The sequence below is a fragment of the Poecilia reticulata genome, chromosome 12 (genome assembly GCF_904066995.2).
Source record: "Poecilia reticulata chromosome 12, P_reticulata-male-v2, whole genome shotgun sequence".
In the NCBI taxonomy this organism is placed as follows: Eukaryota; Metazoa; Chordata; class Actinopteri; order Cyprinodontiformes; family Poeciliidae; genus Poecilia; species Poecilia reticulata.
In genome coordinates, this window is record NC_088841.1 from 20,829,302 (window position 1) to 20,857,275 (window position 27,974).

Sequence of the window (27,974 nt, forward strand, 5' to 3'; positions counted from 1 at the left end):
AGAGGGCTCCTGGAGTTTGCGTATTACTGCTAAAAGTTTCTTTTCAAGCATTAAGTTTCTAAAATGATACAAAAACGATTGAGGGAAAGTTGGATTAAATTTGCACAGCTTATTTTATATGTTTATAAAAAGAACAAATCTTTTTATTGCATGAGAGTATCTGATTTGTATCTGTCTCGTTTTGTTGGTGGCGTCATTAATATTTGAATGACGGACATCCTTCATGTTTGTTGAGGTGCTCTGAACATTAGTGGAGAATAACGGTTGCTTAACACTGGAACTTTACCTTAAAGCTAAAGAAAGATGTGAGCACTGCAAGTGTTTTTGTCACACACCTCTGCACCGGTGTACGTGAAAAGTTTGTGTTTGTGGTATGAATCTATTTGCCATGCTATTTAAAATGCATTTTTTCCCCCCCAGTAAAAATATTTTACTGCTGCTTATTTTCTTTTTATTTTTGACTGATTTTGATGTGTTCAGTATTTGCACTTTTAAGTTTTTAAAATGTGAAATATACGTTTGAGTGCTTTTGTAAGGTAGGGGGTCTTTAGTATTAAGAACATATGCAGAGTACCTAGTTAATTCTAGTGATGTTCTTTTATCTCAATAAAATATATCCTATATAAATATTACTTTGTATTTTTTTTTAGTTCCCTGCTAACTGTCAGGCCAATTTTCCTGTGGCCTGATTGTATTTTGAACGGACACTTTAAGGCATCCATATTATTATTGTCATGTTTGACTGATTTCATTACAGTTTAAAGAGAGCAACTATGTTTGCTCTTGCATAAAGTGCAGAAAAAAATGGCAAAGTAAAATTAGATGTGCATTTCTAGATGTAAGAAATAAATTTCATATACTAAAACAGTGCTGAATAATTCACCATGACAAGTTATAAGGGAATTATTAATACAGATTAAATTCTTATTCTCAAAAGGATATCTTTGTTTTTTTCTGAAGATTGAGCATAAAAAATAAAGCATTTACAGGTAATCTTGACTAGATGTGAAGTGAACTAAGCAGTATTAACACAAAATTTTCCCATAACATGCAACATAGTGATGGGCTGTAGGGGTGTGTTGTAAGGTATCATGGAGATAATGCATTTCTCTCCTGCTGGGTCTATTGTAACCTGGGAACTTTTTAAGCAAGCTGAATCTTTTCCCTTTTCTGTTTTTGGATTGAAGAAGTAGATGTATTGATGTCCCTTTTCCACTAGAGGGCTCCTGGAGTTTTTATTACTGCTAAAAGTTTCTTAAGTGTTAAGTTTTTAAAAAATAATGCAAAAACGATTGAGGGAAAGTTAGATTAAATTTGCTCAGCTTGTTTTATATATTTATATTTAAAAGCTAATCTCTTTATTCCATGAGAGAATTGGCTTCGTATCTGTCTCGTTTTGCTGGTGGCTTAATTAATATTTGATTAACACACATCCTTCATGTTTGTTGAGATACTCTGAACATCTGTGGAGAAAGATGGGAAAGATGAGATGTGAGCACTGCAAGTGTTTTTGTCACACACACCTCTGCACCGGTGCATGTGAAAAGGTGGTGTTTGTGGTATGAATGTAAATAAGGTAGGAGTCTTTAGTGTTGAGAACATATGTAGCACAATATGTACCTATTGCTAGTGGTGTTCTTTTATTTCAAGAAAATATATCCTGCAAAAATATTATCTTTATATATTTTTTTTAGTTCCCTGGTGAGTTCAAGGCCCATCTTTTTGTGGCCTTAGGGTATCTTAACTAGACACTTTAAGGCACCCATATAATTATTGGCAGGTTAAGACTAGTTATTTTACATTTGAGTGATTTTATTACTGTTCTGGGAGAGCAACTTATGTTTGCTCTCCCAACATACATTAAATTAACAGATTAAATTCTTATTCTAAAAAAAGGTACCTAAAAAGTTACTTACAAAGAGATATGTAATGCATTTCTTGACTAAAACCTCACATTATGTTCAAAGTAAAATATATATTTCCTGTAAATACTCAAATATTGCTTGAGGGGACAAAAGTCACTGCATTAAAGACCTTAGAGAACTTTTTTTTTTTTAAGTTTCCAATATGAATTAATATGAACCAGTGATGTTTCAGTTAAGTTCAGTACTGGAACTGAGCAGTTTCAGGAATTAACCTAAATTATTCTAAATGTTGTAACTTGTTTTTTGGATCAATGCCATTTTGTGCAAATCGGTTTTCTGAAAGAAGTAAGAAACATGTAAAGTGAAAATAAGATAAAAGCAAAAGCGCATTCTGTTGAAGTCCCTTCAGACTCCTTTGTGTCTCAGTATTAATGTACTGAGACACATTAATACTGTGTCTCAGTACAGGACTAGAAACAGATGCTTTCACTTTAACAATGGTACGCTTAAACTATTTGACATTTAAAAGAAAAAAAGAAAAAAAAATCCAAAGTTATGCCCAATTCCTTAGACTTCTGTACTTGTGATTCATATTTGAACATTATAAAAGCAAATAAAATGTCTTCCCAATATTCAAGTACTCACTTTTGAAGATAAAAGCATATTTTGTAGTGTGCACTTCAGCTCAAGTACTTGCACTGGGTCTGTATCCAAGTCATTGTGCTGAGCTGTTAGTGCTAATTGGGAACATCCTGAAGAGAGCCGGAAGGAAGAGGAAGACCAGCCATATCGACCACTACACTACAGGAAATAGCAGATGGTGCTTAATTTGTCACATTTTTTCAGCAAAAGTGATACTGCGTGCCAGAGCAGAGAATTTACAGAAGAAAACTTTTCCCTTCCTTCTTTTACCCAGAGTAACCTCTCATTGATGATGACGGTCAAGAGGACAACAGAAAACATGTTTATGTAACTAAATGTTACTTAGGCCCCGGGGAGACCAAGCCCTGCCTGTTTGAACTATGGGAGACGTAAACACAACACAAAATGATTTCCTTCTATTGAAAATGTGGTAAAATAGTATTTATTTCACAGAAACATACCAGTACAGGAAGAAAAACAGCTTATGATGATATGTGTTGCACACATATTGCAAAAAAAAAAAAAAAAAAAAAAAAAAAAAGAAAAAATAAACTATTTACATCTGAGCGAGGATGCCTGAGTGTACTGAGCTTGTAAGATTAAAAACCAACAGGCTCCATACAGTATCACACTGCAGAGGGATAATGAAATAATTCTGTCCACAGAACCAGAGAAAACACCACCAGAGTGAAACAGAAATACACCCATAGATGCTCACGATGTAGAAACATAGCAGATAGCCGTCAACCTCAAACCAGGGGAAATAAACGACAATGATGAGCACACAGAATCCATGCTGAGAATGTTTCAGATCCAATCTGCAAATATGACTTTTTTTTTTTCAGAACCACAAACACAAATTCATTAATTTCAGCAAGATGTCAAAATTAGGGGTATATAGTCTCTCTGCTTTTCATTGAGCAAGTTTTTGCCATCTTCCAAATCCAGTTTGATCCATATTATGTAAATAAAATAAAAAAAATAAAAATAAAAATTCCGAATATTAATACAAAATTTAAGGGAAGAGGTCAGAGAGAAAAGCTATGGTTCACTTGACAGGACAGAAATAAAACGAGTCCTAGAATTAAGCATGTCAGAATAAAAGTGATTCACTATCCATACAGTAAGTGTACAGCAACACAGCTTCATGTAACTGGGGTCAAAGACACAAATACATATCGCAGGAAAGGTTCTGCAGACATGAATTATACTCAGTCAGTAGAGCCAGTTCTAAACCTAAACTATGTGCTGTTTGGATTGACTTAGAGTGCCTGGCAGAAGTATTCACTAATGAAACACTAATACATTTTATGTCAAAAAGTTTATCTGGTCAGATGAGATCAAATTACGCTTCCTTGAGTTACGGCGACATTTAACTGAAGTTGAACTGAAAGCATATCCATGTGTTCGAATGATTATATAGAAATACTCTTGCAAGGCACGGTACCACCAGCATTCCCTTTTGAGAGTTCAAACGTCAGAGGCAAAATCTTTTCACCAATTCTCGAAAATATTTGTCAATTTGTGACTGAGCAAACCATGTCTGCAAACCTACCCCCATGAACAGGTTTATAAACACCACATACACTTTAACATCCATTATCTGTGATATACAGTGATAATATACAGGTAATCTTTGCTGGAATCCATGCAAAAAAAAAAATATATATATATATATGAAGTTAGCTTTAGAAAACATACAGTCGTCAAACTGGAACAATTTGACTTGGATGCACCCTTGTGTTTCTAAAACTAGAATAAAAAAAAAACTTTACATTTGCAGAATAGAATCAAAGGATAAAAGAAAGAAACACAAACATTGAAGGAGGAAGTAAAGGAGAAAGCTGTAAAAGAGGTATTTCAGAACTTTAACATTTTTGTGAGTTGGTGTGTAGAGTGAAAGCAACCCTTGTCAGTTTATCTTGTGCACATTCAGTTATATAAACTTTCACTGACAAGTTGACGGTTAATTAACACAACATCAGAGTTTATCAATGTGACAAAGCTGTGCAATCCTCACCAAAAAAAAAAACAACAACCATAGGTTCCATTAATGCAGTTGAAGTGAATCTCCTCACCCGGTCCCTGCCTTTACCGTGTTCCTCAAAAAGTGCTCAATGTCTTCAGCATAACCAAAACCCGTTCATTTACGGTGGTGCTCAAAACCACAAGCTAACATCCGTCGTAACTGTCCACAAGCCACCTCCCTGAAGTAAAAGGAGCCCCATGTTGAAAATGGAAATAAGCTGCAATGCAAATATTTGGATCCCACTAATATGATCTGCTATATGCAAACTGTCTGCATCCTCTGGCGTTGACAGAAGGGGTTAAACAGCAGAAACTATGACTATATGTGTCAGACTGTGACATACTGTAGCTCTTTACTAGACTTCTAATGGAGATCATCTCAGTTTTACTGTAAAACAAAATGCTTTGATTTCCTTATCCTTCTCTTGGGGATTATATGTCTAATAATTTAATTTTGTATTCAACTATTTTAACATACATAAGCAAAAAATTTAACCTTACGTAGGATGTTAAACTTTCTTCTCTTTCTTTCTTTAGATGATCTTTTTCTTTAATAACAGCTCCCAGGATTTACTAGGGCCCCTTTAGACTGGGTTAAAACCATCTCATGGTCTCTAAAACCCTCATGATCACTCAGACTGGGTCGTGCCAAATCCTCCCCAGATTTCACATTTCAACTATTTTATTACTCTGCTCACAATTTGTTTAATCTCTGTCTCTCTCACCACTCTATATGTGAGGTTTCTGCACCTCAACCTTCAGTTTCAGCCTTATTTTGGAGAAGGTGGCACCACAATAATTTATGTGGTGTTTGCATGTCACGATTTTGTATTAACCTTTTTGGCTTCTGCTTAATCTTCCTCCTTCCCCCTACTCATCGCCAGCCTCTTCCGAATCAAACTTTTCTTCTGTGGTCAATATGCTTTCTCAAAGGTGGTAAATCGATTCACCTCCTGATCCGTCACATAATCTTATTTCAGTCTTTATACAATCTGAAAAATACGCTGGTCAGCAGAACACGATGCAGTTCATAACACTGAGGATAGAGAGCAGCAACTTTGCCTGTATTACAATTGCTAACTTTTCACTGCTGCCTGAATAAGAAATGTGACACAAAGGTTAGCAGGAATTTTCTCTTTAAGATTCATCAGATTCATATTAATGAGAAAAATGCTGGGTGCTGTAAACCATTATCCAAAGGGGCATCCCCTTTGGATAATGCTCTGAAAGCACACATGCCTTGAGATCTCAACTGATCAATTTGTATGAAATGAGAAAAATGTAAGTAATTGGTACTGGAGGGTTTATGCTTGCAATTAACTTTTGTGCAACTATGAAGTGGCTTCTGGTAACCTGGGGGATATTTATTTATTTTTTAATTCAGCAAGAAAAACAAAACTTTTTGCACAAGGTGTATATGCACAATTTGGAGTCGTGTGCACTTCTCCACAGCTGTGGAACCTTGTTTGATGCCGAGTACAAAACTATATCTATGCTCAAGGTGGAAGTGTGTTTATTAGCATGGAGTGTTTGCTTAAGCTGCTCGGTGAGATCCTATCGGTTCCAGCCTCGTGTGAATAGCAGCTGCTCTGCAAAGTAATAAATTACTTGAGTTTGAGTAGAATTAGGTTGTAGGCCAGTGTCTCAAATTCTGATGACCAAACCAACTGTGGTGCACAATGCCCACATATCATGAACAAGGTTACCAATGCAGGACTCCTTCAAGTAACACTGAAGGAGTCATGACGTTAAAATGCAAAGACCATTTAAACGTCATGTTCTGGTTTTAGTACAGTTTAAAAGGGGCCCTAAAAAAGACTTGATATTTATTACACTATGCATTTCTTGCTTTATTTCCAAATTGTCTGCAAAAAGTGAATATTTTTGATTAGATTTAGATTTCCATTGACTTTTCAGTTCAGTTTCAATGGGTTCAACTTGTGATGGAATTTAATGGTGTATCAAAAACTCTCTAAGATCTTTTATATGTGACTAAGTAAGTGACGTCTTAATGCTGGTGATCTGTGAAAGGCCAGTCTCTCCTCTTTTCCTTCTCAGTCTTTCAGTCACATAAAAACAAAATTTTCCATGGATGGATAAAAGACATAAATGAACAAGAAAATACATGTACTGTACGTGACAGACAACATAATGGGGTCATGCAACGTAAAACCATTCATGCAACATATCATGGTATCATGCAACATAAAATCGTTCATTATAAACCAGATAAAGTCCTTACTACCCAGCATTTCCTCCTTGGCCCTCATTCTTCAAAACGCAAAATTCTCCCTCAGGTCCAAAGCAGGTTACAGATTGTTTTCTAATCTCCCGTTCACCCCACCCCCCTCCCCCCCTCCCCCTCCAGCAGAGGCTGTAATGCCCATTGTTGCTGCTTTGGCATCAGACGCACTCACACAGACTGGCAGAGCTTCTGCTTCCTTCACAGCATTGAGTCAGTCAATGTAAGAATGATTGTGTTTATTCACACAGAGAGACTCATAAAATAAATGAATGAAATGGAAATGTTTTGGTTGGGGAGAAAGAGCCAAGCAGTTCCACAATAAAAATCCTATCTTTTTGTTTTTGGCAGCTGAATTTCTTGTCCTATTTTGTTGGTTAAAAAAAAAAAAAAAAAAAAAAAAAGTTCAAAAGGCACAAAGAGTCAGTCCACCTGAAGCAGCATTGGTTGTGAAAGTAGAATTGTCATGGTGCTGTGTTGTGTTATTTTTCGTTCCTCTGAGGAGTTATCGCGGCTTAAGTAAGCAGAGTTTGGTCGCAGGTTTCTCCTGGCAACTCTGTAATGCATTGTGGGTAGTGCAGTTAATTGGATGCCACTGAATAAGTCCAGCGAGGCTCCCAAAACTTTCCCCTGCAGTCATGTGGTAAATATCGAAAAATTCTCCGTTCCACTCTTGTCCCCCGTTGTCCTGGAGGTTGGATGGAGTAATGCTCTGTTCATCATTCCAGCTGAAATTTCAGCATGTCACAGCGGTGTGGCGAAGATGTTTACTCACTGCTGAAGCTGACAGGTTGTGGACACTTCAAACAAACCTGAGAAGAAAAACACACATATATAAAAAACAAAAAAGGGTGAAAAAGGGAGAAAAATGCAGCTGCAGAAAACATATAAATCACAGCATAATTTGTTTGAAAGCATGTATTTAAAAGGCAGAGATAAATGGAAGATATGCAGGCGTACGTAGTTATAATCTGTGTTTGTGTGTGTGTGTGTGTGCCAGCCTTATAATCAAAAGTTGGCAGGCTATCTGAAGGGTTGTCTCAGAGATGTTTATAGCAACTCTTTGAACCATATTGCATCGTAGTAAAGCAGAAAAAACCACCAAAGTCTTCTCATTGGCTAAGCATGCTTTTGATGATCATCAGTGGAGCTATTTAAGTCACAGTAAAAAGCATCCAAAATAGGATTTTAATTGGATTCAAACATGTAGGCTGCTTCTTTTCAAAACTCGCAGATGAATCCGGTAAACAAACTAAATAAAAACAAATGTCTGTGACCTCCACTGTCTTTCCAATATAAAACGGTTCGCAAAGGTTTTCACGAGCCTTGAACTATTTCACTTTTTGGTCACACCATGATTTTTATGCTTCCATAAAAATCGAATTTGATTGGATTTCGGTCTGGTCTTTGTTTGCATACCCAGGTGTAAAAAGTTAAATATTTCCTTAAAGAAAAGAGAATGAAAGAAAAGAAAATAAGAGAAAAGAAAGGAAAACTGACCATGACACATTAAATGCTGTGAGGTAAGAGTCTCATTAGATTGGCATAGATTTCATCTTGACCATAGAGGCGAGTTCTTGTTTGGTTGCATGTTCCCGCCGTTTCTGTCTCATCCTAGAAATAATAATAAAATAAAAAAACAAAATAACACGTAAAGTCTCGGTCAAACATACAGCTGTGATCCGTTCTGGGTTGTGTGCGTGTCTTTGTGTCTTACCATATGACAAAAATAAGGGAAAGGACGGTGGTAAGTATGAAGATGGAGAACAAAACCAAGAGGATCACCAGACCCAAATTACCATCATCCTCTTGTACAACACCTAATGTGGGAAGAAAGTGGGGGGGAGGGGAAAAAAAACAAAAGATTTAAGCAAAACAACATATTGGGGGCATACCAGGCTGGAAGACGCAAAGCAGCAGAAAACTGATGAAAACGAAGCAGCGTGTGACTGAGGAAAATTGGGACAACAAACGGATAAGAAAAGCCAGTGGGTGTAGCCGAGTTTGAATAAAAACAGAAGAGATTTCGCAAATTTCTAGTTTGTTGTTTATGAACTTAACAGTCTGCCAAAACACTGATGATGCGTTGCTGGATGTAATTACTCCCGGGTTAAAAGTCAACCTGAGGATTGCTGTTCCAGATTTGACAAAAAAAAAAAAACAATCACTGATTACACTTTTATGGGGGAAACAAAACTCTTTTATGGACGCAAATGAAATAAAAACAATTGAAATGCGTTATCAACATTTTATATGCAGACTGAAAAAAAACCCCTGCAGAAAATCAGTTTTCAGCTCGTCTTTTAGTTCCACTCACTTTCATACTCCCTGGTCTCTTACATGTGGGTGTTTGTGTACACTTGCAGGTTCCCTGCATGTGTACAGTTTAGAAGGGATAATTGCAACTGCAGGTCGCTTTCAACTCTGTTTCACCCAGATATATGGATGCTTCTATCTAGGATCCAAAAATCACATCGAAGAACACGCTGTAGGAGCAATGTACTACAATTATATATAATGGAGGATAGGACCAAACAAGAGGTACATGTTTGGTCTTATCTAGACTGTAATGACTGTAAATAATGCCCTCTGAGCTTTCAGCTGCATTAATGACTGATTAGACATTTATATGCTGCCAAAACAAACACAAGAGCTATGAAGCAGATTATCCTGCAGTTTTCCTTGATATCAGGCCAATAAATAGTTAAGAATGTAAGACCCAAAACAAGAATGAGGAGAAATGACACAAGCTGTGCACATCCTCTCTCTATCCAGATCATGAAATACAGTCACACATAATTAACAGTTCAGCCAAAAAGCAAAAAAGTTTGGAGAGACACACACACACATATTATAAGAAACTAAAAGAAAGCTACAAAGTACAAAAGTAAGTTTTGAAGTAATTCACAACCTTTGAACCCTTCCACCCTGGAACATTTCTACAGTTAAATACTGTAGCATATTTTCTGGTGATTATACAGGGAGTCTGAAAAATGATATGACACAATAAATGGAAAGAAAAGTGGATATAGTTTAAAAAATGTTCCACAAAATAATGTGAAAAGCACACATTTATATTCAATCTGTGAACATCTCACCCTATGAGATGTAAAAAATAAAAAAAAACAGCCCCCGACACTGAAAGTCTCTCTGTAGTTCAACAGCAGACATGCATTAGGCCCCACATCATTGTCCAATCAGAGATAGCACAGGGTGGTTCCCCACCCTCTGATTGGCTGTGGTAGACCGTGTCAATGTTGTGTACTGCAGCAGGCTAGGCTAGTCAGATAAACAGAGAGGCTGTAGAAAAGTTAAGGCCTCAGTCATCTAAAAATCATCATCATAATCTCAGGATATGTGTGTCAGAGCTGTGGAGGATGTGGGTGTTCTAAATCTTGATGTTTTGGTTTTGTCAGTCTGGTTTCTGCATTACACTGATGATAATAATAGTGTTATATTTCTCCCCCCAACCTAAGAGCACAAGACTTTTCTGAGCGCATGCATCTGTGTGATCAATCACCCTCCATATCCTTCCTACTGCATTTATTGTAAATACCCATAAGATGTTCGGCCTTTAAAATATTTGAACTTACATTTTAAAAGTTCTTACATCGCTTCATTCATTCATTTTATCTTGACAAGTCCTTGCTTAGATTTTAGCTCACTGAACCACTTCGAACCCTTTTTCAGTCACTTTATGTTTGCTAAGTTGTTAATCATTCATCAGTAAATATTGCCGTAGTGAACAGTGATAAAAAAAAAAAGCAAACTTGTAAAACTGCAATGCTTAATGTGATGCAGTTGAACAACTCAGTTTTGTGCTGGTGAGAAAAAGCTGGGCACACCAGCGCAGCCAGTGCAAAAAGTTAGTCCAGAGGTATGCAACGTGATCCTGGGCCAAATCACGATGCTATTTGCTCACTAACATTCCTTAGCAAATCTCCAAGGCCTTTACAGAATAGCTGCATTTATTCATAGACACAACTAGATACTAAATGCAAATAATCAGCAAAGTTTTCAGCCTTCTATTTTAAAAAATAGTTGACAAAATTATGTGTAATTTTCCATCCTCTTTACAATTATGTAAATACCAAGACACCATTATCCTGAGAGGCTTTTTTTGTAGGAATTTCTTGCGCTGCCTACATAATTTTAGAAAGAGTTTAAACAGCAGGAAATGTGATTCACCTAATTAAAAAAGCATGTGGAAAACACAGAAAGAGTAGAGGCAGTGCTCGAGCTCTACATTTAAAATACTTTTTAAGGATAATGGTAATGAGGAAATTGTATAAACGTGATGACAACTGGCATCACGTTTATACAACAAACACCCGGTTTGTTGCCGAGGAACAAGACTGCCTGCCAGGGGTCTGATATTTTAAAGAGACAAGCGGGTCTTACCGTGGGTTTTGGAGGTGAAAGTTTCAGGCGGCGTGCTGAAAAGATAGATATCATCTGGGTCATCTGAAGGGTGAGTGGTGGTGCCGGCTGCAACGCAAACAAACAGATGCAAACTTTGCCGTCAATGTACCGAATCCCGTGACTCAAACCACAAAAGAAACCTACAGTCAAAGTTAATTATACTTAATGAAATCTGTACGTGTTTCTGGCTGCGCATCAAACACAAGTAATTAGAACCGGCTCATTTCCAGCACTTCACCGTTCATCCAGTTTTATTGCGTCCCAGTTTTCTATCCCGACATTGTTGTCTCGAGTCCAACTCTCTTAGTAGATTTGATCTAATCAACGTTTCTTTCATAGTTTCTCAAAAAGTTACAATATCGCATAGAAGGTTTCACTCATTATTTTGACCAGTCAGCCCATATATTTTCATTTGTCACCAAAAATATCCATGAAATATCCATTAATGTGTCCCACCTCGCCAGGGCGTACGGAAACTCAGGGCGCTCCATTCACTCCACTGGCTCTCCGGGCTGACGTCGTCGCGGGCCCGAACCTGAACCTGGTTGCTGTGGTACGGTGTGGCGTCGGGTATTTCAATTGAATTCTCTTCTGTCATCATCTGTTTTTGGAGAGACAAAACGATGCTACTGATGGCACAATCATAGCGCCGAATACAGCAGGGGTGGCGAACCAGTTCGGCATTAAGAGCCTATAATGTGGGCGAGGGTTTGATTGGCTTACCTCTGACCAGTGCATGGATCCCTGTGGTCTGTATCGAATATGAAATCTCAGGGGAAAGAAACGGTCCTCTGGCCAAGACGACGGATTCTTCCATGTAACCCATAACTTTGATGGATAACCTTCCACTTCCTCTATGAACACAGACCGGGGAGGGTCTGGTTTCACTGCAAAAGCACACACAAGTAGAAAGTTAGAAAGTGAATAACTGAACAAACAGTTTTATTTCTTTTTTTCATTTTTGCAGAAGAAAGAAAAATCTTTTCTTTAAAAAAAATATAACAGTGTTTCAGCTCTAATGGACAAAGAAAGTGTAATTTAGAACCAAGCAGTGTTTCCTAGTGTTAAATTAAGACAACTCCATTTCACATAATTTAGTTTTATGAGACACTCCCCTGTAAAATCAAAAATAAAATTGATAAAAATCACAGCCTTACAAAGTTCATTTAGTCTGATTCTGCGGTAAGATGTCTGGGACCCAAGAGCGTTTGTCTCTGTGACTCCAAATGTGTGGATGGTCTGCCAGAAAGCGGGATCTTCTACAACACAGTGCCTGTTGGTGGAGTCCACGATGCACAATTTGGTCGGCTCCTTCTCTTCCTTCCCTCTTGAAAACAAGATCAAAAGTGTTTAATTATTATTACAATTTTCTTTTTTTTTTTTAAACAACGTTCGGAATTTGACAGTTCCGATGCAGTAACTGTGTTGTACCTGAAGGAGGTGTTGTACTTGGCTGGCAGGAAGGTTTTCACAGAGTCCTTCCAGGAGCAGCGAACAAGTGTGTGATTGGGTACACGGCAGGAAATGCTCAGCAGCCCAGGGGGATCTGACAAACAAGAGTGTGTCCCCATTATGAACCGAAACAATCAGGAGGGCTTTGACCAGCAGAAGGCAAAACTCCCAGTTCCTTAGAAGGAAGCTCAGTTGGAAGCCCCTTCCTGTTTGAGACAGTGGCAGGATGTGGATGGCTTTGTGATGGCTGATAAGACCAGTTTCCTCTGAGGACTAATAGCTCTGCTCCATTTATCACTGACTTCATAAGTAATCTTACCATAAACAGAAAAACATTCATAATTCTACGACCTTTCACTGGAATTACACTCGCAAGTCTTTCAGTTTATGCCTCTCTCAGCTTTGCACACCCAGAAGATATTTTTGCTCATTGCTCATTTTGTTTATTTAATTTAAAAAAATGCTCAAACTGATTTTGATCTACTGGTCTGCACCAACTGAGCCCTTCTAACATGAATTATGAATGTGCTTTAAGCTATACCGTTCTGTCATGTTTTAGCAGGTCCATGTACTGCCAGAAGATTGACCTTAACTTTGTCATGTATGCATCTCCAGCCACTTCCCCATCCACTTTGGTTATCTTGTCCCTTCTGAATGAAAACATGCCTAAAGCTTGGTCACACCGCCGCCATGTTTCACCTTGACTGCTATGTTGGATGCATTCAGTTTCCCTTCCATCTAAGCAGAACACCCTCCATGATTTTGCTCTGTCCCCTGCATGACTTAAAGCTGCAATATGTAACTTTTATAAAAATATACATGTTTTTACATGTTTGTTAAAACTACCACCAAGATTGTCTCCTACTATGCTGTCATGACAATGACAGTTTCAACAATGGTATAAATAAAATATCGTTTTTATTTTTATAAGATAATATTTTTGTAAAAGTTTCATACTGCAGCTTTATGGTAAACGTTATCGCTGACCTGTCTGGTGTGTTGCATTTGGGTCTTTATGATTTGTGCTCAAACAAACCTCCCCGTTTGTGTGTAATCTGTGAAATAGCTGCAATTCTACACAGAATACACACCAAGAAAAATGTACAACAATTTTGATAGTTTTGTTTATAAAAAAAGAAAATAAAAGAAAATTATGAATCAACGCACAGCCATGCGTTACTTTCAGTTAGTCTATCACATATAACATCATGACACACATTGAAGTTTAAATGGTATGAATACTTTTGCAAGACATTGTACTACCTTTAAAATCTACGTTTATCTGAAGAAGTCAAAGCATCACTTACAGCCCAGTCGGAGTATGACCGAGTGGAGGAGGAGCCCGCTGTCGTCATAGCAGCTGTAGTTGCCCTGTGCTGATTGGTCGACGAGAAACAGGACTAAGCTTCCGTTGAATGTCACTTGGTGCCACGACGACACGGAGTTGTGGTTGTGACGCCACACCACAGGGACACTAGACAGAGGAAGGTACTTTATTAATTTTTATGATAGCAACTAATGTTGGGGAATATTTCATACTAACTGTGCTCTTTGTCATTTTTGCCACAATACTCGTGAAGATGAAACTTCCTCTTAGTGCTTGTAACATGCTGGTCTTCCTACCTGATTTGTGACTTCCCGCATGCCAGTGTCACGTTCGACTCCAAACGCCCAAACTGCACGTCCAACACTGCAAACACAGACATCGCATAAAACGTTAAAGAGCGTTTCATGCTCGCTTCCAGAATGTGCACGCCGAGCAGTCTGACATACAATGTGTCTGTACTGTCTACGTTAATGTGATTCAAGCACCATCACTAACAGTCCAGTCAGCAGGGTTACAATAACATGACCATACACGGTTCGGGATCCGGCAGACTGAGGAGTCTTTGGCACGCATCGGAAAGCTGCTGCGGAGTGTTTGTGTTTCATCTTTGAAAGCTGGTTGAAGCCATTTTCAAAATATTACTGTCTTTCAAATAAATCCACTTTGAAACCGTTTCAAAAGTAGAGCCCCGCTGGGACCAATAAAGTAAGCTACACTTTAGAACTCAAATAGTCAAGAGCAATAGACTACAATATACTCTGTCGAGTGTCCTGATTAACTGTTATTGTTTAAAGGCTATAAAATAAATAAGTAAATAAAAAATCAGAAGCAGTACCCCAACTACAATATACTGCATAGACTTGTTGTTATGCATGTTAAAAAAAAGCGTAATTTAGATACAGATATTTATGTAGCTATGCGGAAAAACAAAGATGGGCCGATATCCGATATCATTATTGGATCGGGACAAGAAGCAGATGTGCTCTGAGCTCATAGAAAACAATTACAATTTAATCATTTCATTAGTTATTTAGTTCAAACTTATATGAAAGGTACGCCAAAAAAATTTTACTTTTTGGAAATTGGACAAGGCCTGATCATAAGACAAACAACCATGAGTTAGTTTGCGTACTCCATGTGTCCCACAATGCAACATAAACGTGGCTATGGGAAGCAGTAATGACCTTCAGACATCTCTACTAGTGCTACTAGTTATTGTCAGTACTGTATAGATTAAATACACCTTTTGCATTAGAGTGGATAGTTTAATAATTATACCTTCATAAGAATCAGTAATCCAACATCTTTATATCGAGCTGTTAACGATACCGAAGGTGAATAAACAGAAAATGCCAGATGTAGCTTCACTGCAAAAGTTTGATGATTTCTATCACTAACATGTGGAGAAATCTTTAATGTCAATACTTGCCAACTCAAACAAAACTGAAGGGTGGTGTTGATTTAAAGTATAGCAAGTGTAGTGTTTACTCGAGCAAATATTTGTGGTGGCTGTAGTAATTTGCAAAGAAGATATTCTACCTAGTGTGTGTGAGAGTATTTGAGCACATGTTTAGCTTGGCTTCGTAATGTGAAAGCTGGCATTTACGAGAGATCTGGGGTGAAAAGAAAAAAAAAAAACAGCATAGTTTGGGCTGCCACGCAAACAGCTTCATTAATTCACAACCTCAGCCACTGAGGCATGCACACTCCCTGCTGGCCTCTCCTACCATAGCAGCAAACAATCTACCCTTAGTTTTATGTTTTTATCTAATCTATTTTAACGAAAAACTGCTGAGCTGCAGAAAAATTATTTAATTACTAGTACTACCAAAAACGGTTTATGAATCTGTGGTGTGTCTGAAATAAACCAATATTTCATGAATGCTTGCTGCAAAACTTTTACAAACTTGGTTTTCACTGGCAGCTTGTATTTAGCGATTTTTTTTTATTTTTCTTTGTAATTATTTCTGCTGATGGCGGCTGCATGAGCTGAAACAGCTGGGAATGAGTTTCACAGGGACTTTGTGGTTGCATTTCGATTTCTAAGAGTGAGAGATGAATGATGAAAGGGGAGGAGAACACTGAAATATATTGAGACCTTCTAAAGTGAAATAAAGTTGTTAATAATGCTGTGGAATGTAGGACATAATCACATATAACAAAGGTACAGAAGAGGATTAGGGCCACTGGGAAAAAAAATAAAACAGTTCTGACTTTAATCTCAGAATTCTGTAATTAAAGTCAGAACTGTTTGGTTTTTTTTTTCCAGCGGCCCTAATCCTCTTCCATACAAAGGGCATGGTCAATAAATTTCAATTTCAAGATGGATGTTGTGGGAGGTAAATTACTTCAATAAAACTTATGTCTGGTTGGCCAGAAAACGCACCAGGAGTCCGGGGACAAGAGACCCGTGATAATCCAACTAAAGAAGACTGGAGCTGAAACTGAAACTTGTGGCGATACAACAATGTAATAGTCTCTGAGTTTGAACACTATGCAACAAGGATATCTCACATGGTAAGAAAGAGTTCATAACAAATCTAGACTTACACTGGCTATAACAGCTCGATTACTAAAGTTTACAAATGGTTTTGTTTGTCCTATAATAGACCATTGTTCGTTCTTATTGTCTCACTTTCCTCATCAGTCTTTCCATTTACTCAGTGGTTTTATACAGAGCCTCTCTCAACAATTTTAACTACATTTTCTTTTTTCCTTTCACCACACTTCATCTCTTTTTTCCCCTTTATATATGCATGTGTGTGTGCGTGTACCTGGGGCCCTGGTGCAGCACAAAGAGATGGCTGGTCTGAATGTGTGTATTCATGTTTTATTGGCAGTGAAGTACATTATTCCCCAAACCCGCAGCGTTCCACTCATATCTGATTCTGCCTCTGGCAGGAGCACCCCCCGACATGTGCGTGCACGCACACGCACACACACACACACACACACACACACACACACACACACACACACACACACACACACACACACACACATAAAACAGCACATCCATTCATACACAAACATGCGTTTATGCACACACTCTCTCACACACACGTCCACATAACGATGTGCACAGAAAGGCTTCAGGTTCGTCTTGACATTAAAATCAGATGGCAAAGCAGACACAGAAACTGCAAGCTGGATGAAACTCAGTACTTTCAAAACAATAGAAAGGACCGAGGAGCCTCAGGGTAGAACGGACGGCCTCATATGAAGGTTCGTTTGTTCACTAATTAAGATGAAAAAAAAATGGAAAAGATAAAGTAAGAAGGGAAAAAGAAAGAAAAAAAGACATAAAAAAGGAAAGAAAGAAAGCAAGCAAGAAAGAAAGATTTGATTTTCAGAGGCAAATAAAACTTCTTCAGACACAAATTAGCAAAGTTTAAAGTCCTTCTTAGTTTAGAAAGTTTAAATACAGAAGTCCTTATATAACTTATTGTAGCTCTGTCTATCAAGGCTATGCTTTAATTACAAAACTACAAATAAAACTAACACTGTCAGAAGGACAAACGGATGAATGGATGAGTGGATCAGTGGGGTTAGATTTCACATAGCCATTGAAATCAAATGAATGAAAGAGAACAATACTCACAGGTTGCTGGTGTGATTTGCAGTATGCTTTGATAAATTACATATGAATCAGGAAATTGTCTTATTTTCCTGCTGGTGGCTATCAGAAAAAAATTAAATAAATGTTTCACCCAGACCTAAGAAAAAAAAAAGGCTGACTTACATTCAGACAGTTTATTGTCACAGTAAAATGAATTTTCTAAGAATAATCTGACTTGTAATTCCTGAAAAAAGAATAACACATCGAGTTGTTAAGAATATAAAATATCTGCACTGCTGTATGCTGACATTCACATACTTGGATGTGCAGATATGCATGAGTTTAGGCACCTGATTGTGTTATAATTTGGGTGAGTGCACAAAAACACAATTTGCCTAAATCGCTTAGTCACAACAGCTCATGAAACAACATGTGTGCAGTTAACCATTAATGCAGCCATGGCACACACCATAGAGGGCTGTGCTTCAGACTGCAGGGACTGATCATAATGAAGTGAGGCAAAAATAATAAAAAATATGTTTAAGTTTGCTACCCCGCTTTGAAAAACAAACGGTTGCTCCATTTGCTCTGCTGGTCAGGTTTGCTATGTGCACATGTGTGGTCGATGGCTAAGAGGCAACCATCAAACACACATGTGCACATGTGTCATTTCTACATACCTGAAAAATCACCTGTTTGATAGCTAGGACGTTCTGCTTAAACTGCAAACACATTTAAATAATTACATGTTTCGCTCCAACACCTGCTGAAATCCTGAACTTTGGCTCTGTTATCCATATCCAACACAATCGCGTCGTCCTTAAACCATAACAGCCCCTATGGTTTAATTAAAGACTGTTTTTACAGGTTTTTGTCTCATGACCTAAAGTTATTACTGAAGGTGTTGTGCTGTAATGACTTTAGTCAAGTTCAAAACAAAAATACTGGAGCTTCAGCTAATCATCTGTGGAAAATCAGGGCAGGAAAGGTGAGAAGTAGTTATTCATTTAATTAATCTTTCCTATAGGGTACCATGACACATCTCTCGGATTTCTTTGCAGCTGAATTAGTTACCTAGTGTGGGAGTTCGTAGCCATTACGAGTTCTGACCTTATGAAATTGCTTTCACAAAAAGTGAAAGACAAGCACTGGAGGTGTCAATAATGAATGACATTTTACACTTTCTTTCATGCTAATACTAAGCTCTATATGTAAGTAAAGCCATCAAGTGTAAAGGACCCACAGGAGTCCATGTTGGAATCTCGACAGGATGTGCGTCTCTGTGTGTGTTGTTGCCGGGTAGATGTGAAGGTATGTGCCCAGACAAATGTGCAGCCACATATATTTTCATTAAAATGTAACTGTCAGTTTTGTTTGAGAAGAAAGTGTGTTAAGGTGTGTGCGTGTGCGCATGTGTTACCTTCATCACTCCAAATCTGAGCACGGCTGGGAGGCAGTGACCAAGACAAAAACCAGATGACTGTGAGACAAACAGGACTGGACAGAAGGCCTGGCATCTAGAAAGACAGAGACACAAATGGAGGAGGAGGTTATTTAAATTTTAATCAAAAGTAACCATTTCCTGGTTATGTTTCTGAAAAAAAAAGATAAATACTGCAACCGATCGCTCGTAGTTCTCTTTCACGGGGTTTAAGACCTCAAACAGGAAACGGCAGTAATCGAGCAGCAGAAGTTCAAGTGAAAGAGCTTTTCAACGTCAAATAACAGACTTTTCACAACAATTTATATACAAAATGACCATAAGATAAGTACAGAAAACTGCATTTTATTAAAGGAGAGATAAATCCTGAAGGTCTGGAAAGAGGTTAGCATGTAAATATATTTAAAACGTATGCTTTCCTCATTATGAAATTGAATAGCAGCCCATTTAGATCCTGCAGCAGTGGCCTATTACAGAAAAGACCTTTTAGAAACTATAAATATAATGCATATATATATATATATATATATATATATATATATATATATATAAAATCAATTCAACAGTGTTGTTTTTCATGATGCTGCTCAATGCCGAAACCCAATGAGACATCTTCTGTGGGTTGACAGGCACGAAGCACGAAGCATAAAGAACCCACTCTTTTTATTTGAACACAAACACCACACCATTTCTTTCAATGTCAAACAGTTCTATAATTCATCAGGAGCAAAAGAGGAGACAAAGTATGAGCAAATAATGAGCGACAGACATTTAGTTCAGAAAACATATTTACACCTTGAATTGAATAATCAAAGTATCAAAACATACATATTCGCTACCAATATTTTTCACTCTGTTTAATCGTATTAGACATGTTTGGAACAGAAACTTTTCTTAACCTGCAGTACCAAAGTCTGAGCCTTCGTAATGTGTCACAGCTCCTCCTATTACTTTTTATTCATCACTATCTGTACTGTCTAACCAGAGTTATACATTGTTAACAAAGTCGAATTAAGCAAGCCGTCTTGAAGTTTTTATAAGCGCTGTTAAATCGTCCCACAGGCTGATTAAAACAGACAAATTAATCTGCTGTTTATTAAGAATGTGGCATTAAAGTGTCTCAATGAGTACACCCTAAAACAGACTTGCATCTACAATCAGGTTAGTATCACTGGTTAGTCTTAGCCTAGCCCTTACCCTAGCCATGTATCATTATACTTTAAAAATGTAACACTCCACTTCTGCCTCTGCAGTTTTTGTCACACATGAACAAGTGAATGATGTATGAAAACAATCCAAACTAGTGTTAATCAATTAACACAGAAAATTTGTATTATAAAAAAAACTATTTAAGATCTAATAAGGGAAATCTGGATGCACATAAAACAGTCTAAAAATCTAAAATAAATCTGAATACTTTGAAAGACATTTTAAAATGCAACAGAAACTTTGCAAAGCTAAACATCTTCTGCCAAGATTTCATCCACGTAGGTATGAGTCAGTTATCGGAATCAAGGTATCGCGAAGGCTGTCAACAAAAGGCTGTGGTTATTAAAAACTCAAACGTATTCTATCACACCATTCCTAAGGTTTGAGCTCCTTTTTAATGAGAAGATGCAGAAATTGCCAGAGGTTCTGTCCTTGCACAACCTCTGAGAGTCATCAGAGTGAGACGACTCCTCCTCTCTCCGATCTGCTGCTTCACACTGCTGGTCAGGAGGCAGAAAAATGGTGGTTGAACTTTTCTCTCATTCGTTTGCCAATATTTCCAAACCCAAAATTCAAGGATAGTGTGGAAACTACAGATGCACCACTTATAACTCTTATCAAGGTAATACAACAGTTGGAAAACAACAAAACACATGTATGCTACGCAGCAGACTGCAGGTTGGTTATCTGTGCAGACAGCCATCTAATTAGCTAGTTACTAACAATTAAATTAAACATGTTATTGCATAAAAAGAAAAAAACACAGAGAGGGAGAGATTTTTTTTTTTACTGCACAAGGAACTCTTAAAAATGTAAATATTGGATTGGTAAAGCCAGCATTCAGTCATGGCAGGCATTTATTTTTGCCCAAGTCTAAATATAAATCTTCAAAACATTGTAGAAAATAAGATTGCTGCAGCTGTAGTAGTCTGGATTATTTTTGCAACAGTAACATTTATGTTTGAAATCTTTGATCTGACGCCATCAACCGGATATTTTTTCCCGTTATCACATGAGAATTTTGTAACAGTTCTACTGTATGAATATCCCTGACCATTGCAAAAACCAGACTGTTCTCTCATGCCATCTGCAAAGACACTCTGAATTTTGAAGGTTTATTTACGGGCGCTTGAACTGCGATCACTGTGGTTTAGTGAGAATAACACTCCAACATGTGGTTCACAGCATCTCAGCCAAACAGATCATCTGTTATATAAACCTTAAAGTAAACAGGAGAATGAGGTGTTATGTTTGAGGCTGCCAGCGTCTAAGCAATGTGTTACATCTTAGTGACTGATTAATAGTGTTTTATAAAGGGTCATTTACAATATGTTACAAAGAGGACTCTTAAGATGACATGACAGCAACATATGGACAAACAGAAATAAAACTGTCGGTGTTTCATTGTTTTCTCCATACAATTTGCCTCAAAACACATTTTAATATGACCAGCAGCTGTAAATGTTAAATAAACAAAACACATTGGCACAGCTTGACTATATTACACCTCACATTAATGCAGTTTGACCCCATTAAATAAACACCGACCCGCGACAAGCCTCGCGCATCCTGGGTTCAGTCACAATAAGTGGTTGGAAATCTCTGCAGCCAAGCTTTCCAGACATACATTTTATAATCGACAACTGAATTACAGGTTCATTGTGGTATAAAAGTTTACAATAGCAGACTACCTCCTTCTCCAAATAATTCACGCAATTAACCAAAACGGGAAAATTGAGTGGCTCCTACATAAACTCGTTCAAAAATACTCTTGACATCTTTGTCGGCCTCCTTGTGTCTACCGTGCTACGAGGTAGCACAGCCGTGTTACTTTCACCACCGCCACCTCAGAGTATGGGGCAAATTTAAATCTCACAGCTTTCTCACTAGCTTGCTTACATTCCTCCATTTTACTGTTAAGCTGCTGAGAAACAGTCCATGAACAAAAACTCAGTGGGAACACTGGATGGTATTCATAAGCTATACAGTGATGAGAAAAGATAATTGAATGTCTGGTCGTTAGTGTGCAACCTTGACCTCAATTACACATGGGTTATGCTGCAAAACAGAGATCCAAAGCACACCAGAAGGTCCTCCTCTTTATGGTTAAAAAGTGTTTTTTTTTTTGTTGTTTTTTTACCCCTTAGTGGTCTAGTAAAATCCTGATATAAATCTAATTGAGATGGTGTGTCACAATTTTAAACGGTTTTTGCAAGGAAAATCCTTCCACTGTGGCCTAAAAAAAGTCTGCAAAGAGCAGGTCAAAACACCTCCACAGTGACATAAGCATAGCTAAGCAAAGGATAATTACTTATTCACAAGATGCTCAAGTTGACTGGGATCATTCACTCTGGCTACGTTTTTTAAATATGATTTTTTTTTTCCATTTATTTAAAAAGTTTGACAAGCAAAACCAACTAATCTTTAAGGAAAAAGATTGTACAGTTCACTTTGTTCATCGTACTCAAAAGCAAAAGACCTACATTCATCATTTTTGAAATTTTTTTTCAGAAGCATGACTAAATGTTTCCAGTGTAATGGAAGTGTTATCTTAATGTATTTTTCCCCCCGTTTTGTTATAAAAAGGAAATTCTGATGGTTAAAAGGAAACATTTCTGCTGATGGGTTAAAATGTGCAAATGGAATATTAATGACGGAGCTTGTCAGCAACATTTAGTCTGATGTTAAACCTCACAGACACGCTTTCTGCTATCCTCCACTTTCAGCCTGTTGCTTTCTTTTTTTAGACCTTGACACATTCGCCATCTCATCTACTTGATGGCTTTTCATCACTCACACGTCAAAATGTTCAAAGTTAAGTACCCAGATGTCTGTTGCTCTATTAGTATAGTTTGCCTGTTCGATCATCTTAAAAAAAAATGAAATATGCAGGTCACAATTATTCTGTTCTATCAGTTCCAGTCGGCTGGTTCTTATCTGTATCTGACCCTGATGAGTTGTAAAGCCCCTGCTCTGTCTCCTAGTCTGATCGAGTTTTCCCGCAATCTAATCCCTGCCAGAACAAAGTTCAGTAAATAGGTTTTCTTAAACCATTTGATTCTCCTTAAACGAAACGTGGCAAAGCTGGCGCCCATGGACCTTACCACAGGGGCCGTGTTTCATTGGCTAATGCCCATTTCACGTCACAGCGCAGCTACCACGTGCGTGACCGTCTCACAAACACAAGCTACAGTAATAAACACATGCTAATGGACATTGTGGACTAGCAGACCGGCAGAAAGTTTTTGCGTCAGGACTCAGAAAAAGAATGGTTCTCCACTGTCAGTGGGGTATCTGTACAGGCGATGTCAGGTATCCTGATCATATTTGTGGATCTAAAATTCACAGATTTCCAAAATCTGAAACGGAAAGCCTTGCTTGGATCAAAGCTTGTGCACGACCGCATTTGCAGCTCAACCGTCGTAGGATCAATAAGAACAAAGGAGTGTCTGCTGTTGTAAGTATTATTGCTTTGCTTTCTTTGCGTTTAGTGAATGAAAAACAAAGTCAATAATAAACACATCCATTGTGAAAACCTTTTAGCCAAGTACAGCATAATGGCAGTACCGATACAACTTCTACACGTTGAAGCCTGTCTGTTATACAGTCTTACTTTAGCTGAACAGATCAATATGCAATGTGTACTATATCTGACATACATTAAAGATTTTATTTTACCTGAAAAGGCTAAACTGTACATCAGGCCTAGGTACACTCAAACATTTGCCAACAACAGAAATCACTGATTCAAAAGTAACCCCCAAAACCACGAATGCCCGACTTACCCAGCCTTGCAAGAACAATAGGCATCAGTGATCTTGTCCACAGCTATATTTATGCTGAGGGTGTGAGGATCTACTGTTTCCCTCATCAACCGGTAGCATTTAGCTGTGACGCGCACAATCTTGGAGGCATGGCATGGCTCAAAAACCTTGATGTCGTCCAAAAAAGATTACATGAACTTGTTGGTTCCCCTGTCCATTGTCGTGGCTGATATTTTTTGAAAATCCGGCAGAAATGCTACACTAATCGACTCAGAAATACTCTGCAGAGTCAGTCAAAATGAAAGACGCCATGTTTACACATAGAAACTAAGCTCCGCGAGGCTTTGTTTGTGAGACATGCACCCACGTGGGATTTTAGAGGACGTTTCTGGGCAGAGCTTGGTAAGGTCCATTGTTTCAGCCGATACTAATGGTCAGCAGGACTACATACATTTTTAAAGCAAAGAAAAAGTGAAAAGCAAATGTCTTTGGAACTTCACTTATTTTAATTCACAAACATTTTGTGGTCTAAAAAACTTGTGTCAGAATATGAGCAGAGGTCCACTGAGTAAAACAAACTAAATAAAAATTAAAAATCCTTTTACCCTGGTTACACAGTAGGATCAATTTGACCGTGTAAAAATATTTTCAAATGTGAAAAATATGAGCAGTGTGTGAAAACTAAAGAAACACCTATTACTCAGTAAAGTAGCTCTATTAAGAGCAGAATTGGGAAACAGTTATAATATTTTATTTGTAATATGTTTAGTTGCAGGTCTGATTAAAGATGAGACTGTCTTTACCTGTGTCCAGGGATTCTACATAAAGTTAAATGACGCCTGGCGAAGATGAAGATCTGGTGATTAATACAGCTTTCCAGGCTTCTAATCAGTACTGATCTTTAGTACTAGTCCCCAAGTCTCCACTTAGTTTTTATGTGAATGCATTCCATCGAGAGCTTTTTTTATTTTTTGAACTCCACGCTAGACAACAAAACAAGTCTGATATTCTACGTGATAAATACGAAAAGCATATGGGCAACATCAAGCGTCACAGAGAGAGATTGACTGTGTTGGCTGTGCTTTCTTTTCAGGTCTTTGTCAGAGTGTGTAATCACAAGCCAATAGCCTGAGTCACACCCTCCAGTCACCCTTCTACTGTGAATACTAAGCCAAACCTCTCTACAGACACGGGAATGTGGTCATTGTCACTAGGATGCATCTTTAAAGTACTCACAATTCGTAAAAGCAGAAAAACAACAAAAGTTGTAAATCCACCACAAAGCACAAGTTAGCCAGTCATAAAGCTGAAAGTGTTCTCAGAGCTCTTAACTACAAAGCGATAAAAAGTAATTGCTAAACCGGGACGTACAAACTTTCTCGGTGAAAAATGTTCCGCCCAATTCAAACGTAGTAAAAAGTGAAAGTCAATGTATTAAGACAAAACTCAAACAATACCTATACGCTGAGGGGTTTGTTGAAGATGTCTTTATCGGTTCTCAAGTCTTGATGATAAAATGAGACGGATACAGAGAAAGATCACATTTAAAAAGGCTTTTTATTAACCAGTGTTCTCCATGGCAGCACAATCCCACGTGGTGAGTCACTCTGTTTTTGGCATGCCACTGCACATTCAGGCAGCTTTACAAGAGAAGAAACAAGACACTGAAAGGACAGACAGACAGAGAATAGAAGTAAGGGAGGGGGGGAAAAAAGCCAGGCCTGGGGGGTCGGTAGGAGGTGGAGTGAATTTGGCGAAACTTGTTTAAAGTTAGCTGATGGACATATCGCAGATCTTGGGTGTTGTAGGGAAAAACCCTAAAGCACACCAACAATACATTGCTGGAATATTAGCATTTTGAAAAAGAAAAATGACTGTTGAGTCAGGGAAGCTCTGCTTTGCTGGCCAGTGACATAACAAATCATTGCAGGATGTCCTGTTCAGAAGGACAGGTCATTAGAGTACATGTCATAAATTAGAAACTAACATAGACCGATGTTTCAATAGCCCTACAGCCTCTGCAACAATAGTTAAAGTGTGTTTACTTGTTTGTATCTCACATCTATTTCCAAGAGTAAAATGCTGACAAAACTGTAGGGTTTTAAATGACTTGACTGTGCATTGTATGCGAGTGTGAATGAGACGGAGTGAAAAAATACACTCTGTGTGCGCGTGTACGTGCACTAAGCCAACAACGTTACGATGCTGAGCCAAGACGGTGGGGGAGGACTACAATGGAGCTGGTGTTTACCCAGGTCACCATGGCAATCCCTGCACACCCTGTCTTCCTGACCTTTCCAGGCGATAAGAGCACCGCTGACTGACATCCGTGTGTGTCGGTCTGTATTTCCATATGTGGAGCAGCTCAAAGCGCATCAGCGGATAAAGCGCAGGGCTTTCTTTTTTGACACACAGACTACAGCCGTCTTTAAATGAGTGCCAGTAAATTTCTTGCTTTGCTGGTTGAGGTGTGAATGAGCGAATGGAACAAGAGAAGGGAGAAGATAAGTTTGAAGCAAAAGCAAAAGTATTCACTGCAGGCCAGACGCTGTCCAAAATATGAATGGAATATGTGTTGTGTATGTACATAGATCAATTTAAATTCTTATTTTCACTTTTTATCTCTTGCAAAAGGTAAACAAAAATCCTAAATATTAGCATTCAGTGGATCACCAATATTTAAGGAGGTTTGTGACCACAACCACCTGTGAAAGGCTAATACTTTGAAGCCCCACTAAAAAGAGAGGGGGCTCTCACATTTTAATAGTTTGCACACCAAATATATTAATGTGCATTAATACATACAGTGGAAACCATCTTAGCAGTAACACAAATACCAACATCCACGGCTTCCCTCATCTCTGCTCTAGACAGGACACATATAATTGACATTTACACAAACAAATTTTTTTACACAGCTTTAATCTAATTTAAATAAAAGAGGAACAAAAAAAGAAAATAATTAAGTTTCTGCTTGGCATCAAAGCCAACATTACCTGCTGACAGCTCTGGAGCACCAAGACAGATAAACAACAAGGTGGTAGGGAGGAATGAGAGGTCATGGTCATGGCAGGAACAGGAGTGGGAAAGGAGTGGGATATATTACCAAAAAAAGGGGGCTGACAGACGGGAATGTGAAGTAGGTCAAAGTGAACTGCTTCATTATTAAATTGGCACCGTCCAATTAGAAGTAATTGTCTTCCGTATGGCTTAATCAGTTCCACGTCATTGTGAGGGAATTTTGGCCCGCTCGTCTTTGTAACAGGATTTATGTTCATTAATATCTGTCACATTTTTGCATGCTTAACTTGGTTAAGGTCCCGCCACGGCACTTCAAGCAAGTCAGGTGGTGGTCCAGAATTTCACTTGGCAAATACAATGCCTTGATTATTTATTCCTTTAAAGGTATTTTGTTCAAGCTTTTACTGCGCCTGAGATCATTGTCTTGTGCTTTGGCCCAGTTTCTGCTAAGCTTCAGCTGCCAGTTGGCATGAGATGTTTGTATTGATACGCCGTAGTTGGTTTTCACTAAACATCTCAACCTCAGCTATGTCCGTCTAAATGACGTCGCTTAGGATGTTTGGTGGTTCAAGTTGCATCCTTCACATCTTTTTTTTTTTTTGAAGATATTTTGATTTGTGGCAAACTTCCAAGCTAAAGGTTATTGTTTGAACTTTGTTCAAACTTCATTGTGGATGTTAACAGAGGGAATGTTGTACACACTGACCAAAATGTGTGTTGTTCACACTGACGAAAACCAAAGACACAGCTCTTTGGTTTTCGCAGCTTCACTGACCATTGCACAATCTCGTTCTAGGATGAACTTCCAAGCAAATCTGCTCTCGGGAACATAGAGGATGTCTGTAATGATTTCCACTAGTGAATGATCCTCACAGAAAAACCATAAAGACAAAATTTTTTCCAAATAACCTCATAATCCTTCTCTGGTGCCAATGGTAATGATCTTTTTGCTTGCAATTTCTAGCTTAGGGAACCAAAGAATTCTGATAGTTCTTAATCATG

At 38.1% G+C, this 27,974-nt stretch overlaps 1 protein-coding gene across 1 annotated transcript in view; it reads right to left on the reverse strand.

Moving 5' to 3' along the window:
- Positions 1–2,933: 2,933 nt before the first annotated feature.
- Positions 2,934–27,974, reverse strand: part of il11ra (interleukin 11 receptor subunit alpha) — a 47,535-nt gene continuing 22,494 nt past the window's right edge. The window contains exons 2-12 of the mRNA XM_008423845.3: positions 18,958–19,054; positions 14,275–14,341; positions 13,959–14,125; positions 12,631–12,745; positions 12,357–12,526; positions 11,923–12,086; positions 11,656–11,800; positions 11,179–11,265; positions 8,495–8,597; positions 8,278–8,391; positions 2,934–7,589 (exon numbers count right to left, since the gene is read on the reverse strand). Coding sequence (XP_008422067.2) covers positions 8,313–8,391; positions 8,495–8,597; positions 11,179–11,265; positions 11,656–11,800; positions 11,923–12,086; positions 12,357–12,526; positions 12,631–12,745; positions 13,959–14,125; positions 14,275–14,341; positions 18,958–19,054 — 1,194 coding nt within the window. The 3' untranslated portion in view covers positions 2,934–7,589; positions 8,278–8,312. The remainder of the gene's footprint in view (positions 7,590–8,277; positions 8,392–8,494; positions 8,598–11,178; positions 11,266–11,655; positions 11,801–11,922; positions 12,087–12,356; positions 12,527–12,630; positions 12,746–13,958; positions 14,126–14,274; positions 14,342–18,957; positions 19,055–27,974) is intronic.